Source organism: Chelmon rostratus, chromosome 12, assembly GCF_017976325.1.
Source record: "Chelmon rostratus isolate fCheRos1 chromosome 12, fCheRos1.pri, whole genome shotgun sequence".
Taxonomy (NCBI): domain Eukaryota; kingdom Metazoa; phylum Chordata; class Actinopteri; order Chaetodontiformes; family Chaetodontidae; genus Chelmon; species Chelmon rostratus.
The window spans coordinates 19930177-19946645 of NC_055669.1; the positions used below are offsets into that span (position 1 = coordinate 19930177).

Below are 16469 nucleotides of genomic sequence, written 5' to 3' on the forward strand. Positions count from 1 at the left end.
GAGTTTTGGAGGTGCTGCGGATATTTCCTAACAATCAACTTACGCTTGCAGATGTCTTTGATAGCTAAGGCATTTCATAAGTTTTAATGGTGCTAGTTTGAAACTAGCTGGACAGCAATAACGTAAGAAGGACTTGAGACACAAACTGAATAGATTTACGAATAGCTTGCGCCGCTATCAGTGGAAACAAGTGAGGACATGATATAATGAATTAGGCCAAGGCTTCATGAAGGCCGTTCGCATCGTTTACAGAATGTTATGCAAATTGTCATTATTGCGAGTGCATTTACATAGAAGAGATACTGAAAAGTGAATTTAGACAGCAGCTAAGTGGTCCAAGCGAGTCCATAATGTAACTGGACTGAATGCAAAGTGAATTACTACTGCATGGAAAACAAATGCATTCACAGGGAAATTGGGGTGTTATATTCCACACATTTTGACATCAACTGCATGCAGATGAACACCATAACCTGACCAGTCTCAGAGTTGTAATATATGGGTCTTGCACTGCATTTCTGTATCCTGACATAAGACCTGTGGCCCTGCTAAGGTTTTTTTTTTTTTTTTTTAATTGGTTACTTTCTGCACAGTGTACCAGGTAAAAAGGAAAACAGAAGAAGGGAACAGTGAGGCAAGAAAAAGAAAAACAGAGAAAAGGTTAGGGAAAAATAGAGAATGACATGGGGGATAAGAGAAATAGCACATTAGCACTTATGGATTAGCTGCCTCTCATTCCCAGGCCCTGCTGCAGCCCTGTAGATGTGCAGCTCTGACCGCGCAGCCGGCCGTTAGCGGTCATGTCTTAATTAACGAGCAGACATCTGATCAATAAGTGAGGAACGATGGAGAGGGAGACATGAAAGGTGGGACAGCCTGCACGGTTCAAGGTTTTTGTTTTCCATTGATGTGGAATAACATTAGAAATCAATAGCATGGCTGGCCCCGCCGCACTCTCTGACTCTCTTCTCAAAAGAGGTGGAAAAATTAATCCCCCTTCCACCTTCTCCTTTCAGCTTCTTTTACGCATCACTTTTCTATCATACCAGATAATTGTACATGAAGATCTCAGTATTGTCAGAGCAAGGTGAGTCTCAGCCGTGTAAAGCCAGTTTTATGAACTTGTCCGCTGTAACAATTCTTAGATAATTGAAGAGGAAGCTGCTACGGTTCTTTTATGCCATCATGTTTGTATCTGAAGCATCCCACGATCTATTTCTGAATGAGATGTCATTTTGGGATTTCTTTCTCTGGTGATGAATTCCAACAGCGTGCAGATAATGAACCTTATTCATTAAAGATTTGTACGCACAACTTGTGCACAAACACAAATGAACCATGTTGTTTTATTTACTCCAACACATTTGTAGTTTTGTGCAGATTCTTTGCATTACCTGAAGTGATCATGACATTAAGTAAAGCTTTTTTTTTAGCCATACGGTTGCTTGATTTTGCAGACGCCTACAGAAAAATTTCCAACGAAAACTTAATATTTCTTATCATGCCTTGTGTTGCTCTTTGGTCTAATGTAGCTAAATCAAGGGTCCTCAACTATTTCAACTATTCAATTTGTCTAAGAACCAGAATTTTTTCAAGCAGACACTGAGAGGGCCTGAGACTTTCAAGTACTTACTACTTAACTAGAAAATGTTCTCAGACCTCCACCAAGGAGGCAGCCAGTGCTCAACCCAAAACCCACAGTTTAACTGCCAATGAATGAATGATTCGACACAGCTCCAGGGAATGACCAGCCTGGGAGATTTGATGGTGGGTCCACGGAGTAGAGAGGATCTGAGTCTGTAGAGCGTCAACTATGAATTACGGACTTTTTGGCTCATTGCCGGGAGTTGGTTGTAGACGGACTGAGCCCCTTCCACTGGAGAGTGATAAAAGATGCATTTTCTGAATTCGTAAATATTCTGCGGGCAAGACGGGAAGCTTTGGTCGGTCGGATGTGACCCATGAGCCACCAGTTGAGGATCACTGAGCTAAATGTTTAACCCTGACACAGACCAGGTAGTTAATATCGAACGGCTCTGCAAAACTCTGCATTAGGTTCGGTGACAATGCGTTTTAGGCCAAACGCCAACATTTTTACAATTTTTGCTTCCATCAATATCTGTGGGTGGCATCTGCAGTAGGTTAAGCTAGGGAAATATTGTGATTATAGCAAATAAACTACACTTAAGATGTGGTTATGGTTAATTATATTCTATTGCTGGTGCAAGAGGCTGATGAGAATTTTACTGTGGATACCTACAGCATAAGTTTTTATAGTTCAGGGTCAGATTTCTCCTGCTGATAGCGCTACTGCAACACTCGACGGGTTAACATATGTGACCAACAGCATTTTTACACTGCTTTGCTAGATGTGCGTTACTTAAAAGGATAGGATACCTTCTCCAACATGTGATTTTCACTCTGACCTCTACCGACAACAGAACCATGTAGGACGTAGAAAACGTAAGCAGTCCGACCTGATCACTCGTAGGTTATGTGGTGCCTATGTGGTATCTCCTTCGCGGCTGTTGCCCAGAATGTAGTTACATTTTTGAGGATGTGCGCATCAGCTGCAGCACAGCCTGCAGACCCTGGTGCGGCATTATACCTTCAAACAGCAATATAAGTGAAACTTCTGGCAGGTAATACACTTGGTTAAAGTTCACGAAAGACTGTGGTTGCAGTTAATCAAAAGGCAAACATTACTGCAAGGTCTGTGAAGGAACGAAGAGTCCAGACTCCTGTACTAAAATCAGAATTACGACATGCTCATCCACCACCCTGACCTCCGCTCCAAGTTCCTCCCTGACTACGTAAAGAACTCACGACTTCCTTCAATGATATTGAACTTTGGCGTTGGACATAAATCATGAGGTGCATATGAGCATAATGCTGGTGGACAAACTGGTATATCCTCTACTGCTGATGTTTTAAATTGCTTAAAGTTCCTGCCATGCAACCTTATTGTATCTGGAAGTATTTAAGTGAAAGTAAAAGTAATAGCAACAACTTGCAGCCTGTGTTAAAATGATTCTTCTTCTTTTTTTATAAAATGTGGTCCTCATAGTTAGATTTCAGGAGAGTTAATTTGTTTCATGATTGATTTTTCTTCCTTCTACATTCACCCCAAATTAAATCACTTATTCATTTGTGACTAATTTTCATATCGTCATTTTATCTTTGCAAAGCATTTCCGAAATGTAAGCCTAAAACGAGGCAGGTCTCGGTCCCAGCTCATTGTGGAAATATAATTTGACGTTTCTAAAGCGTGTCAGTATCCATCCATTCAGAGCTCTGACATTCATGAACATATCCGCAGGTTACCTGACACTGCAAATGTTCAGCTGTATATGAGTGAAAGTTTATCAGCATTTGTGGAGCATTCTGGGAATTCTCCGACAGGATGGCCATTCTGTGATAAGGCTTTCACATTTGGTTGTAGCCAGAAGGCTGCTGAGGCTGGTGGGAACTCTAATCAGTCTCTTCCCACCCGCCTCCATCACCCCCTTTCAAGTGAGTTACTGATCCACCTCTGGACAGAAATCGTATGTTTATTTTCTTTTCTTTCTCACTGCAAACTTCTGGTGGAAAATTGAATTTGATGCCCAGGGGCAGGATGGAAAATTGGGCAAAATAACTTATTTCCCCCCCCTTCCAACCTTTTGCTACTCTTTGTAATGAATGGCAAAATAAGATATCTGTGGGAGATGCTATTCTGTGCTGGGTAGCAGGCGTCGCAATTTAGAACTCATCAATTTGTGTTTACAGTATGAATGTGAATATTGGAAAAGTGTGTCTGACTGCAGCCGAACACGTATATCTCTCTGGTGGGGCTGCATTGGGAAAATCACATGCCACCATTATGAAAAACTTGTTGAGGCATGATCAAAGATATCAAACATCATGAAGTGTTGTCACATTTTGTGCACGTTATGACAGCACGTGTTCAGTGACTGATTTGTTCAGATATTGCAAACAGCAGTCAAAGATGAGTGGAAAATACTAGAGAGCTGTGAAAATCTGTGTTATTTAAGGCAAAAATCTGCACCCTGCACAAAAAGGAGACCTTGTAGATTAAAGCATATATCTACTCATCATTAAACAGGGCAAAGCTAAATTTGGAACCACAGCCTGGCAATTCTGAATGTCTCCACGTTTCATTGATGTGTCTCCGATGATTACCATTTAATCAGCTGCAAATGCTCTTAATTACAAGATTAGTCTCCTACCAATTAGCCAACGTGCTAATGGTTCTAATCTGCCATTGAAGTCGACTGAATTCTAATTAGAGACTAACTGTTTCAATTCACCCAGGGCCCATCTAATGGGTCATTACCAACCTAGTTATCCTCATATAAACCAACTGCAGCAAGCAACACAGGTCCCATTTGGAGAGCAGCTGTAGAGGCTTTACGACCATCATGTGGGCCATTTCCATGCGTCATGAAACGACAATGTTTCTATTCCCTGAAAATCGCAGAGGCATTCTGATGACTCACTGATGAAAATATTACACACTGGAGCATTGCAAGCTGTGTTAATGGCAGATGCAGGGGGGGGTCTTCTTAATTTTACAAAAAATGTAGGTTTTTGAATTGGAAAAGGAGTGAAGCTTAAACTTTTAGTTTAAGTGGAGATGGAGGAGGATCTAAATTCAAACAGGTGATAAAGAGTTCTAATTGACAAGTGGCTCTCTAATCAATATAATTTACATTAACAATGAATGAAATGAGTGTCTGGAATTGCTTAATTGCTTGTGGTGATAAACTGACTGACTTTTTTTAGGAGTGTTGTTTTGGTTTTCTGGCCTGCAAATGCATGCTATCATCTGGTGAACATAGTGGCGCAGTTAGCAACTTTAACAGTCAAATTTTGACCTCAGGAGTGAAAATTAGACTTACATTAGTCAGATGTCCGGAAACACGACTCTAAATGAACGTTAATGCTGTTTGCCGTAAGGACTTTATGTATAAGATGGTAATATGTCGATGTTGCACTTACAGCTTGTTCTGCTGCCCCCAAGTGGCCAAAAAAAGCACTTAATGTAGCTTTCATGAGACTTACTTATCCTTATTCCCTTCTTAAAAAAGTTTTGAAGTGTTCATGCAGAGGAAGTGATCAGAAAGAGGCATTTTACAAAAAGAAAAGAGCAACTCTTAAATCATCGTATATTGAGCAATAAAACATGAAATCGGTTTCATCGTCAGTCAAGCAGCGCTTCACCACTAAGCCTGTTTCTATAGCTAATGGTAATGTACGTGGATGTCTGTGTGTGTGCACAGAGAGCTTTGACTTTTAGCTTAACTCTCTTTCAATAAGGCTCTATTAGGCACTATTTTACACATGATATTATATATAATTTGGCTTCCAACATTTTTGCCTAAAATGAGGTTGATGCTAGAAGGTAAGACATTAAGGTAGTTCTGCTGATGGACAGAGTAGAGAAATGTATGTTTGAATTGTGCATGGTATAATCTGAATCTGTAATATGCCTGGGAAAGGTTAATGAATTACAATAAGAAACCAATGTAAAAACATTCATGTTCATCAGAAGCCCTCGCAATCAAATGATGTATTTTATTATTGAACTGAACTGACAACAACATTTAAAAGCAACCAAAGTAAGTTCAACTTTATGTGCTACCTGAGCCAATGATCGTGCTATCATATTATGGGATTATGAGATGTCTGTGGAGTCTTGATGTGTGTCTGCAATAAAAAATTAAGAGAGACATGCATTAAAACTCTTCTCTTCGCCACGGCTCACAGGAGGCAATCTCAGCCCTCTGTCCTTGTCAAGTTAGGGTTATAATAAGTAATTTAGGAGACTAGAGTTCAGTATCTGCTCAGACTGCCCTTTTTTTTTTTTTCCTGATTCAGACTTATTTTAGGAACAGAGTTTTGGACTGGGTTGAACTTATTCTAGGCCACCTAAACACTGTGCTTGTAAACACCGAGCAGCCACATTGTGCAACACTAAATGAAGGGAGGCACTGAAGCATCTTTCTTTTGCATTTTTAAAATTCTAACATTTGTAATCAGCAATGTAATGTGTTAATCAGGGATCCTCCTTAGCAAAATTCAACCATAGACTTCCACTCATGTTTATTGGTGCACAGTCTGAGATTAGCCTTTGTCTCCTCTCCCTCCCTCCCCCTCCTGTTTTCATTTGTTTCTCATCTAAGTAAGTGAATCACCGCCCTGCTGGCTGCATCGTGGTCCTCCTGTCCCTGTCTTCCCATGTCAATTATTTGTACTATTTGTGCCTTTGTGTCCTCTGGGACAGGTTGTAACCGAATATGATTTCGTTGCACTTTTGTAATGACAATAAACGCTTCCTGATTCCTGATTCCTGATGTTTGGACTGTGGCGGTTTATTTTGCTGGTCAGTTGATGGTGCTTTCTAAAATCACTGTGGAAATGGGATAACAGATAACATGTTGGCTTGTGGACCATCAGACCAACTCCAAGAAGCGACAACTTTTACACAAAATACTTGAGGCTTTCATGTTGAAAGGTTGTTTTCCAGGGGTGGTCCAGCACGTACCATGAAGAAGTCACAGTGTGTAGTTTTTCATCCCCACTGATCACCTCAGCAGGGATCTCACTGATCAGTTCTTCCTCTCAACTTGAAGTAGCGCTAATTAGTCTGTGGTATCTTTGCTTGGAATGAAACCATGCAAACTGTTGGCTCTCAATAGCACAAGGCTGGCCACCCACAGTCAATATTGATGGTCTCTGATAATCATAATTCCATTAAATGTATAAAACCGTCCAAAACTCCATACAATGATTATTGATCTGGATTTATCAAACGTTGAGGACTACAGGGATTTGAGGAGTATTGAGCTCCTCATCACAGAACTCTGGGGCCAGACGTATAAAACTCTTTTAGTTGAGAATCTACACAAAGATAGAAACATGCAGACATATTCATTCTGTCAGTTTTATAAGGTCGCACATATGCCTGGTTGTGTTTCATAAATTGAAATCGCTGTGCACACGTAGGAGCATCATTTCTACTCCCACAATTATCAATAAATGGATACAGAAATAGCCTCAAACATTTTTTTTCATATCAATACTAGTGCCTCCTCCACCTCTCAGTAGACCTGTCTAATGAGAAGAATGACTAAGAAGAAAAAGTGCAGTTTAACCGACTGTTGCATCCGCGAGGTTCTGCAGCAGCATCAGAGACCCTGTGGCTATTTATAGCGCCCGTACCACCAGTTCACATGGATCTGTAAACCATCATCTCAGTGGTACCTCAATCATCATTATTAAACATCAGAGGGATGATTACTCATTAGAGCTCATATTGAAACAGACTTTAAAGTGCTTCACAATTTAGCGTCAAATGAAGAGATCATTAACAGGGCATTGATGACTCAAATGTAAATTAAACTAATGATAAAATTTATAGATAATTTAAAAGTAAGTTTATAGATGTCCCTCTGAGGGACATTTTACAGAATAATAACACACTGGAAAAGAACCTCAACAAACAATGTTTTACCATAAGCGACCATAAGGCCTGCTCTGTAGCATGCGTGAGGTGCACCAGACCGTTTTCCCTCCCAGGTCGTCAATTACCGAAGTTTTATCACTCCCCTCGGCATCTCATTCAGATGCACAAGGTACCCTTTAGCCTCTGGTAATCAGTAATCTGGCACGGCAATAATAGATGCTCAGAGCAAGGTGATGTAGTACAAAGAGTGAAAAAGTCTACATATGGGGGAGGTTGGGGCGGATGGATGTTTGAAACACAGGACTTTTACCCAGGAAAACTGGAGTTTCTGTAAAACAAAAGTCCATGTTGACTTATTTTGATTTACGTAGGGCCTAAGGGGGTGTTAGTTATCTTGCGTAACCCAAACCACAATCTTTTCCTAGCCTAACAAAGTAGTTTTGGTGCGGAGTCCTAATAAGTATACATAGATGTAAACCATGTATAATTTAACATGTTGAAAATGGGTCTTACCTGCCCTGCACCTTGATGTCAGAGATGGCGTAGAAGTACCTGGACAGGTTATTCTCATCCACCATGGTGGCTCCAGTGGCTGGCTTCAGCAGCCTAATCCTCAGATCAGTGATGGTGAAGAAGTCCCTCAGGTTCTTGGTGGTATCCAGCTGGCCGTACAGCGAGGCCATGTTGTGTAGCCGAGGTCCGGCAAAGAGGGCAAAGCGGTCTTTTATCTCAAAACGCACCGTCTTGTCGTTCTTCCACACGTAGCCTCGAGAGTAGTCCTCAGTGCAGATGATGTCCAGCAGGGTGCGCTGGGTGAGGTCGTTCACTGTCTTCGGTTCCATGGTGAAGGCGTCCAGGCAGTCGGTGGCATAGAACTGGTACGGGGTCCAGGTCCGGCCGTAGTCGAGTGACTTTTCAAGGACCATCTGCTCCGGTCTGCCGGACTCAAAGGTCAGTATGATGTCATCAGTCAGCTCGATGGTTTTGTTCCACGACAGCGTGATGTTAACCTGGAGGGGCTTTGGGTATTTCTTCCATGAGGTGGACTGCCAAAAAGTCGTGGGGTTGCGACCCTCGAAGTCAAACATCAACTCTGGAGGATGAGCCAGCTCCTCAGTGGCGGCGTCACATTCGTTGTTGCACATATAAGGATTCTCCTATATCACAAAACAAACACAGCAGATAGACATGTGTAAGTGGGCGGCGCAATCAGGGTATAAAAACGTGTATTGTGCAACTCTTGGATGTTAATGACTGAGACTAAGACAGATGATGTTTCCTTAGTTTCCTTAATAATACAAATAGCATTGAGCCCCAAAGCTTTTATCTTACTATCCTTTTGCTTATCATGCACAGACATTGTCAATTGTGGATATGTTAATTTAATTTTCAACATTTGAATATGTGGAGCACTCACTGTTATATATAAGCAAAACAAAAACTGTAATTACACCTGACAGCCAGGCCAGAAAATTAATTTTTCACAATTTGCTGACAGGTTGTTTAGGGCAGGATTTAATTGCTTTTTGTGTTCGACTGTGAGTGTGACGGTGTTACACTGAGTTTCCTGTCGGCCTCTTTTGGATTGTATCATCTCTGCCTGCTAGGTGAGGAGTAGGTAACTAACTGATGAAAATTTGATCAGAATTGATCAGAATGGTTTGATGTGAAGGCCCTGGCTGCAAAAATCCTGACTTTGACATGCCTTTACCTTTGCGCAAGAAGAGTTTTGTACAAAGAAACAGAGACAAATGCTGAAAAAAGTAGGTATAAGCTACACTCTGTAGTTAGAGAAAGAAAAGTTGAGCCATTGAAATGTCAGAGAAGGCAGTGTTTTAATATTTAGTTTTGAATAAAATATTCAAAGGAAAAGTGGAATCCTGGAACACTTGTTAGTTATGAAGCAGCTCGCTGTAAAAGTCCCACTCTCACTATTACAAACCCCAAAGCATCTCCCAGGTCGGCTGTTGGTCCACTTTGCCTCGAAAGGTTATTTGTTTTTCCTGCGCCTTGTTGCCTCACCACCCCATCATGATTCCACCACGGTGCTCAATGGCAATTCTGTCACATTTACTCCAACATGCATTTTATAATCCTCCCAAGCAATGTTGGCCCTAGAGCTGCAGGAGACAGTGACCCTCTCATTAAGATGACACCGTGGATCCCATATTCTCGTTCATCGCCATTCCTGCCTACACTGCCACCCAAATTGCCAGTGTAATTGATATTCCTGTGTGGCTTTGCAGCTGAGATGGGGATGGAATCCCGATGAGTGTTTCTTACGAAATACGCAAAGGGACATGCATTTTTCATGGGCCCGCGTCTGCTCTGTACCATGGACGTCCACCGAGTCTGGATGTTTGTGCGAGCGTGTTCATGGGGGAGAAAGAGGAGCTCTTGATGTATTTGCGTTTGTTTGTGAGAGGGATAGAGGGGTTGTGTTTACTTGTGTGTGTGTGTGTGTGTGTGTGCACATGCAGTGTGTATCCCTGTGTGTGTTTGAGTGAGTGGCAAAGAGCGAGAGAGAGAGCTGAAACAGAGCCAGAGAGCACAAGACACACTCCAATTGACATTCCTCTCACCTCTGCTCCAGGAACAATGAGGTTAAGTGCAGATGAGATTCAGATCAACTGTAAAGCGGTTCGATAATCAGCAATCATCCGACATTCTACACGCAAAATTATCTAAAGGTGAGCGCGGTGCTATCTGCAACATTACTCGCTTATCTCTCCGGTATTGCAGTCCATTCAACACAGGCCGCCACTTTGAGGAGTGAAGATCACTGGCAGGAATACTGATAAGCAGACGCCATTATATTTTATTTGAAAAGACCAATGGCTGCTTTTTGTCTTTAAGAGTAAGTGCCCTAAACTCCTCTTGCCGCCAGAGAAAAACATTACTTGATGCTTTATCTTCTACACAGGAAGATGCATGTATGACTTGCCGGTTTTTAGATACACATCTTCTCAGTCCATTTTGTTTCCTGTGGGACTGATGCGCTATCAGCGACCTGCTCGTCAGCTACAGGCGATAATTGTACGACGAGGTGGAACAAGGGAGGGATTGTGGGTCAGCGGGCCTGCTTGGATGACTCAAAAAGAGCGTTGCATGATATAATTAGGAGGGTAATAAGGGTTGTGCCGCTAAGACAGAGTCAGAGAATAAGAGCGAGTGGGAGGCAGGGCGAGATCGTAAGAGGGAACCTTTTCGCAACGTGTTTTTTCAAGGAAGATCTCAGCTGCTAAAAGTGTTCTCCTCTCACGCCCATGCACACCCACACACAAACGCAGAGCCAATGTGAAGCCTGAAAGGGCGCACTGTAGCCTGAAAACAGAAGCACTGAGACAGAGAGATCTGAAGGAGAGCGTTGAGGGGTAAAAGGGAGGACGGCGGCCGCCTGAGTTTGGCCACAGGGACAATAAATTGTTCTAGTGTCAACTGTTTGCCAATGATGTGTGCTGAGGCTCGTTATATTCCCGTCTTGTGCTTCAGCAGCCTTGGAGGTCTGCTCAGAGCTCAGACCTTGACCGCGGAGAGCGAGGGAGGAAGATAGACACGGACGGCGCGCGAGAGAGAGTGATTTCCCCGCTGAAATTCAACAGCATGAATTTTCACTTATATTTGTTTCATTTCTTGTCACGGTTAGGTTCGAGGGAGCAGCAGGGGCTGGCTGCCTCTTCCAAAATGGGAGCCTTATTCGCCGACGATATAAAGAACTCGGGCCGCAGCGTCCATGGCTAATGAGAAAAACAATTTCCCGGCTGAACAGTGAGGAGCGGAGTAAATAGAAGCTTTAAAGAGAGAGAAATTTGCTTCATCACACCAGCAGAAGAAGTGTTCGGAGACCAGCCGAAAGCAGTCGTAAATTCAATCCATAACCATTCTCTCGCCACCTGCCTCAACTTCAGGCCTTCGGGGAAGTGATCATTCTAACCAAGGAGCCGGTTCACATGTGGGAGCTGGCTGGGGACAAACCTTAGCCCCTTCCATCATTAATAACCCTCAATTATCTGAAGACACTTTACCAATCTAGCATTAATTGACATGGATAGTATTAACTGTCTCCACACTAGAATGGTTTCATACAGCCAGCGATGGTGGGATGATAGAGACTTAGAGAAAGGTCAGGACCTTTCATCTGATTTCCTGTGGTGGTTATTTAACAACAAAAACAGTGCATTATGAAGATCAATACCTTCTGTGGTCATTTAAGACCCAAGGCTTCAGCGCTATGCCGGGGGCAGCTATTGAAAAACAATAAGCCCTCTCAGCTTGATCCTTTACCTGTGATCATGGCTGTGGGAGAGGGAAATAGTCAGCAGAGAATCAGAAAGCAACAAGAGTTTTGTACCAAAATGAGATATCGACCAACTGAAAAATGTGAGCCGTCCTTATGAAAGAATTGCTGTCCTGAAAGTATAATTTAGCATGGATTACCATCTGAGTTAAAAGTTTTTTGTGGTGCCACTTTTCACCAAGATGTCGCATGTTTATCATTAACAATGGCATCAGACTATGGCATGCTACTATTCTGTTATATTATGTTATCCTGCATGTATTTTATATTTGCAATATATGTATAGGAACACAATATATACGTACATATGTGTGTATATATATATATATATATATATATATATATATGCATGTATATTTATGTGTGTGAATGTGTGTGTGTGAACAGTGCATGCATATGCATACTACATATGACTCACTGTAAATAAAATATGCTACGTATTAAACAGGCTCTCCACCAGTTCTATGCATGAAGACCAGTTTCTGGAGTGTTTTTTAAAATCTAAGAAAAACAACCCTGATGACATCACAGTGATGTCACCTGGGTTATCTCAACTGGGGCTTGGAGACTGTAAATTTATGACAGAACGTTACAAATTCCTCAAACAGCCTTTTTATTCGACACCACACAAGCTGCTGCTTATTCTACATAAGGTAGTTTTCATTATAATTCTTTTAATTTTATTCTGTGTTTGTGTGTTTAAAGGATCCCTACGAGCTCATGTCACGGCAGCCAGACAGTCTTTCTAACTCCACACCTATTGACATTACACACAGTGTTACAAGGGCTCCTAATGTCATGTCTCTTATTGGTATTGCTGACATCTCCATTGCCACCACGGCCGCTGTGTAACCGAGCCCAGCTGGCTTCTATCAATGCTATATGATCCGTCCGGGGGCAGTGGCTTAATGCAGGAGGCCCGAACAGCAAGTCTGCCGCTGGTCGCAGCTAATGATGTCCCGATCTCTGCAGCCTATAAGGTCAATCCAATATCAGGGTGTCACACAGTTGGAGAACAAGAGAACAAGGAAGAGGGAGAGACAGGGACTTGAGCTGGGAATGTGAATCCAAATGTCAGTCACTGGAATAGCAATCAGGTGTCCAGACTGTCATGAAGGCTGAGTGGATATTTGGATGTAATTTCATGCTTGTGTTCAGGAGTTTGTTGAGGTTCTATTAAAGGAATCAGTGAACCTTGATAGAACCAACAACACAGCAAAGAATATATTTGTCGCACATCAATTACATCATGAAAATCTTTGACATTGAAAGAAAAATGTGCTTAAAGTGCAACAATAGAAAACATCCGAAATTGTGCAAAAACACACATTATGCAAAAATCCACGCAAACGCCACCAAGCACACGCACACACGTACACGTGGTGATGTGATGTCAGACAGATGTTTAAATGACTGAAATACAGCCTATGAGACTGACAAAGTGCAACCTGTTGATGCGCCTTCTGACACAGGATGTGGCTCGGCAGATAAATTCTCTGGCCAGTGACAGCTCCTGCTGAAGGATGGGTTCAGGCAATCCAACCAATCAGTTCAGTTGACAGATTTCTGGACTCGAAGCTCGGATCAGAGATTGAACTCACCGGTTTTCCACTCAAGCCGTCTCCCTTAAGGCGAGCGTGTTATTTCACTGTTGTGACACTTTAGCTTCAAGTTTGAGATGCGCTCGCTGCTTCGTTTCTCTGGTAATGACTCTGAGACAGTGTTTAATAAATGCTTATTAAATTAATTTGGCTTGACTTTGTTTGACTGATGCAACCTTTTTAGGACAAAAAAGTAAGAAATATTATGCTATCAGTTACCAAACAGTCTTAGGGGAAATTTATTATGGGTATGAACTGAGGCCTGCAGCATATAAAGACATCAGTCCATAAATTGTACAGCAGTTCTGTCAGATGCCACAACACGGCTTAATAATGATAATTAGTTTGTTAGTCAGTTGCAGCAATTCCAACTTATCAAACCGCTGGTCAATCACACCATGACTCACACAGTTTTGATTTGTGTTACGGCTTCAGCCGACCTTTGCAAACCATTTTCGGCCTGCACATCTACACTGACACTGTGCATGCATACATTTAATAAATACTCTATAGATGAATGGAGGATGCTGCATAATGCTCTTATACATTTTTTATATTAAATTAAATGACTTCAATGCACAGATACAATACGGTAAACCTTTTAAAATGATAAGTATGATTTGAGTTATGAAAGAAACCTTCAGCTTTGAAGGATAATCACATTTTAGTGCAATTTAAGAGGCTATAAACACGAGAGGTCAGATAATCAGCGAGGTTGTACAAGTTTATCCAGATTACCTGAACCACTCAGGTATAACTAACTGTGCCATCTAACAGGTCAAAACTGAAGCGAAGAAGTTTATCTGTTAATCGGGTAATTATGTTAGCGTTCGCTCTTCCAGTTCAGTTTGGCTAACCTGTGGGTCTGTTCAGAACCTGCATACCCATCTGCCTTCTTTGTCCCTCTGGTTTTGTTGTAGCATTATCACTGCATACCCCAATCTCAGCACTTGGTTAACAAAGGCAATAACAGCTGAAACTACTATGATAATAAGAAAAAAAACTGCAATAAACCTGAATAAACCCAAGGCTTCGTCTGGCTTTACATATAAAGATGCCGAATTAAAGCAACAGTGTGAAACATCCAGTAATATACCATTAATGAGTCTGCGACCTGTGTGTGCTTTACTAGTTTGTGCAGTAACTTCCTCGTTACAGAGCCTCTGAGCTTGTGAGAGCAGTCTCTCCCACCGGACCTGAGGTGTTGCTGGATTAATCAGCCCATCATCCTGCTCGGCCTTACACCTCCAAACCTGCCGCATGACACCTGCGGACCTGTCGCTGGCCCAAACCCCCTCTATCACACCTCCGGATGCCCATCCTCCTTCACGGGGTGCACCAGGGGAGGAGAATTTGACAAATGACAGCTTGGTGATATAACTCGCCTATGATTCGGTGTTCAGCGAGTTGATCCAGGACAACAAAAATGGCACTGCTTGGAGCTGAAGTACCACTTGACAAAATCATAAGATGCCCATCAGACACGGCAGTAAATTCTCAACTTTCAATCAGTGCAAAAAGACAAGCTCTCCTTGCCCTGCACTTGACATGGTGTCTCAATATAACTGAGGATGGTTCGTTTGCGGTGATACACAGAGGAGAGGCCAAAAAGGATGATATCAAGGTAGATCTAGGTCAGCTTTTTAGAAGCGCGAATGCTCAAGTGTATAGTGAACACAGAGACTGGGTGTTGATCCTTTCAGGGCTTGGTATAAGCCCTGGAAGAGACAGCTGAGATGAGCCATGGTGAGATATTGGGAGAGTCAGAGCTTTGGCAGAAACTCAATAGAGCTTTAATGACCTGCAGTCAGGGCCAGCAGTGGCTCACAACAGAGCCAGGCTTTTCATTCTTCTGACCTTCAGAGGAATGAAGGACAGGAGGATTGCTCATCTGACCTGTGAGTGCTCCATCATATCATATCAAAGGTTGGAGGGTTGTGAACGTCTGAGACCTGACAACAGGTAATTGCAATTCAATATCGTGCATTTAAGAGAAACTCTATCTGGTTGGTGCCCTAAATGTTCACGACATGTGAAGGATTGCCTAACAAGAAATCCTGACATTTGAGTGTGTTAAAGCTTACCGTTGATTTCACAAGTTTTAACCCATTTACTACAAATCACATACTCTTTACATCACTGCTCCTGCACAGTGTGCTGCTACCCTATGGGACTTTAAACGTACTGTTTATACCACTTAAGGCAACCACTGTCTAACATAAATTTTTGTATCGAAAGAAATATAATGAATATATTTCATGTTTTCTATTTTCTTGTGAGATTTCAGCTTTCAGCTCTTTAAGCCACTAAAAATGTGAACAATCAGAGAAGGAAAAACATTGTAACCTTTAACGGTTAAGCATTGTTTCATGGAAGCCAATAATATAATCCTTCACAATCAACACAGTACAGTATACTTAAAAAGTGCTTATTTTTGTGTTTTAATACCTAACACTTTGCACATTGCATTTAGAGTTAGTAATTGTGTAGATCGTCAGAGCAGCACGAGAAGAGAGTGAAGTGATGTATCACATCAGCTGTTAGAGTTCTGTTTTCCAGCTGTTGCGACGGTCATTAAAGTGGACCTGGGCCGGAGAAGCTGTCCCCGTGCTTTTATTTCCACCCCTGTCCTGAAATAACAGTGGGTCGCTAATTCCCATGATTTTCAAGAGTCTGACCATTGATTTTCATATTGTGCAGAAATAAATGGAAATCAGTGACTGCTTGGAACGGTGCAAAAATGGAGCAATACGCCCCGCGAGGCTGTGGTTTACAGGGATTTTAGAACAGCTACGGGGCGTTGTTAAACTGCTTTTATAAAACGGTTACCACAAATATCTGGCAAGGTTTCATAAAATAAACACTCAGCAACACAAAAAAAGCAGTTCTTCCGTCAAGCAAAGTAGTTTTTTAGCGACATTTAGCAGAGTGGTTGTCAGGCAACACAGAGACGCAGTTGAAAACATGCTTAAAGACTGAGGCGATTATTAACATGCATGTGGACATTGCCATTAATCGTGCAAATGTTGAAGTAGTGTTCAATTATGGAAGCACTCCTCTTTGCTGGTACTGGGTGTTTAACTATGAACAGGTGCATTTTAAC

At 42.0% G+C, this 16469-nt stretch overlaps 1 protein-coding gene across 1 annotated transcript in view; it reads right to left on the reverse strand.

Moving 5' to 3' along the window:
* Positions 1–16469, reverse strand: part of LOC121615415 (netrin-G1-like) — a 56347-nt gene that overhangs the window by 24383 nt on the left and 15495 nt on the right. Inside the window, exon 2 of the mRNA XM_041949769.1 lies at positions 7982–8625. Coding sequence (XP_041805703.1) covers positions 7982–8625 — 644 coding nt within the window. The remainder of the gene's footprint in view (positions 1–7981; positions 8626–16469) is intronic.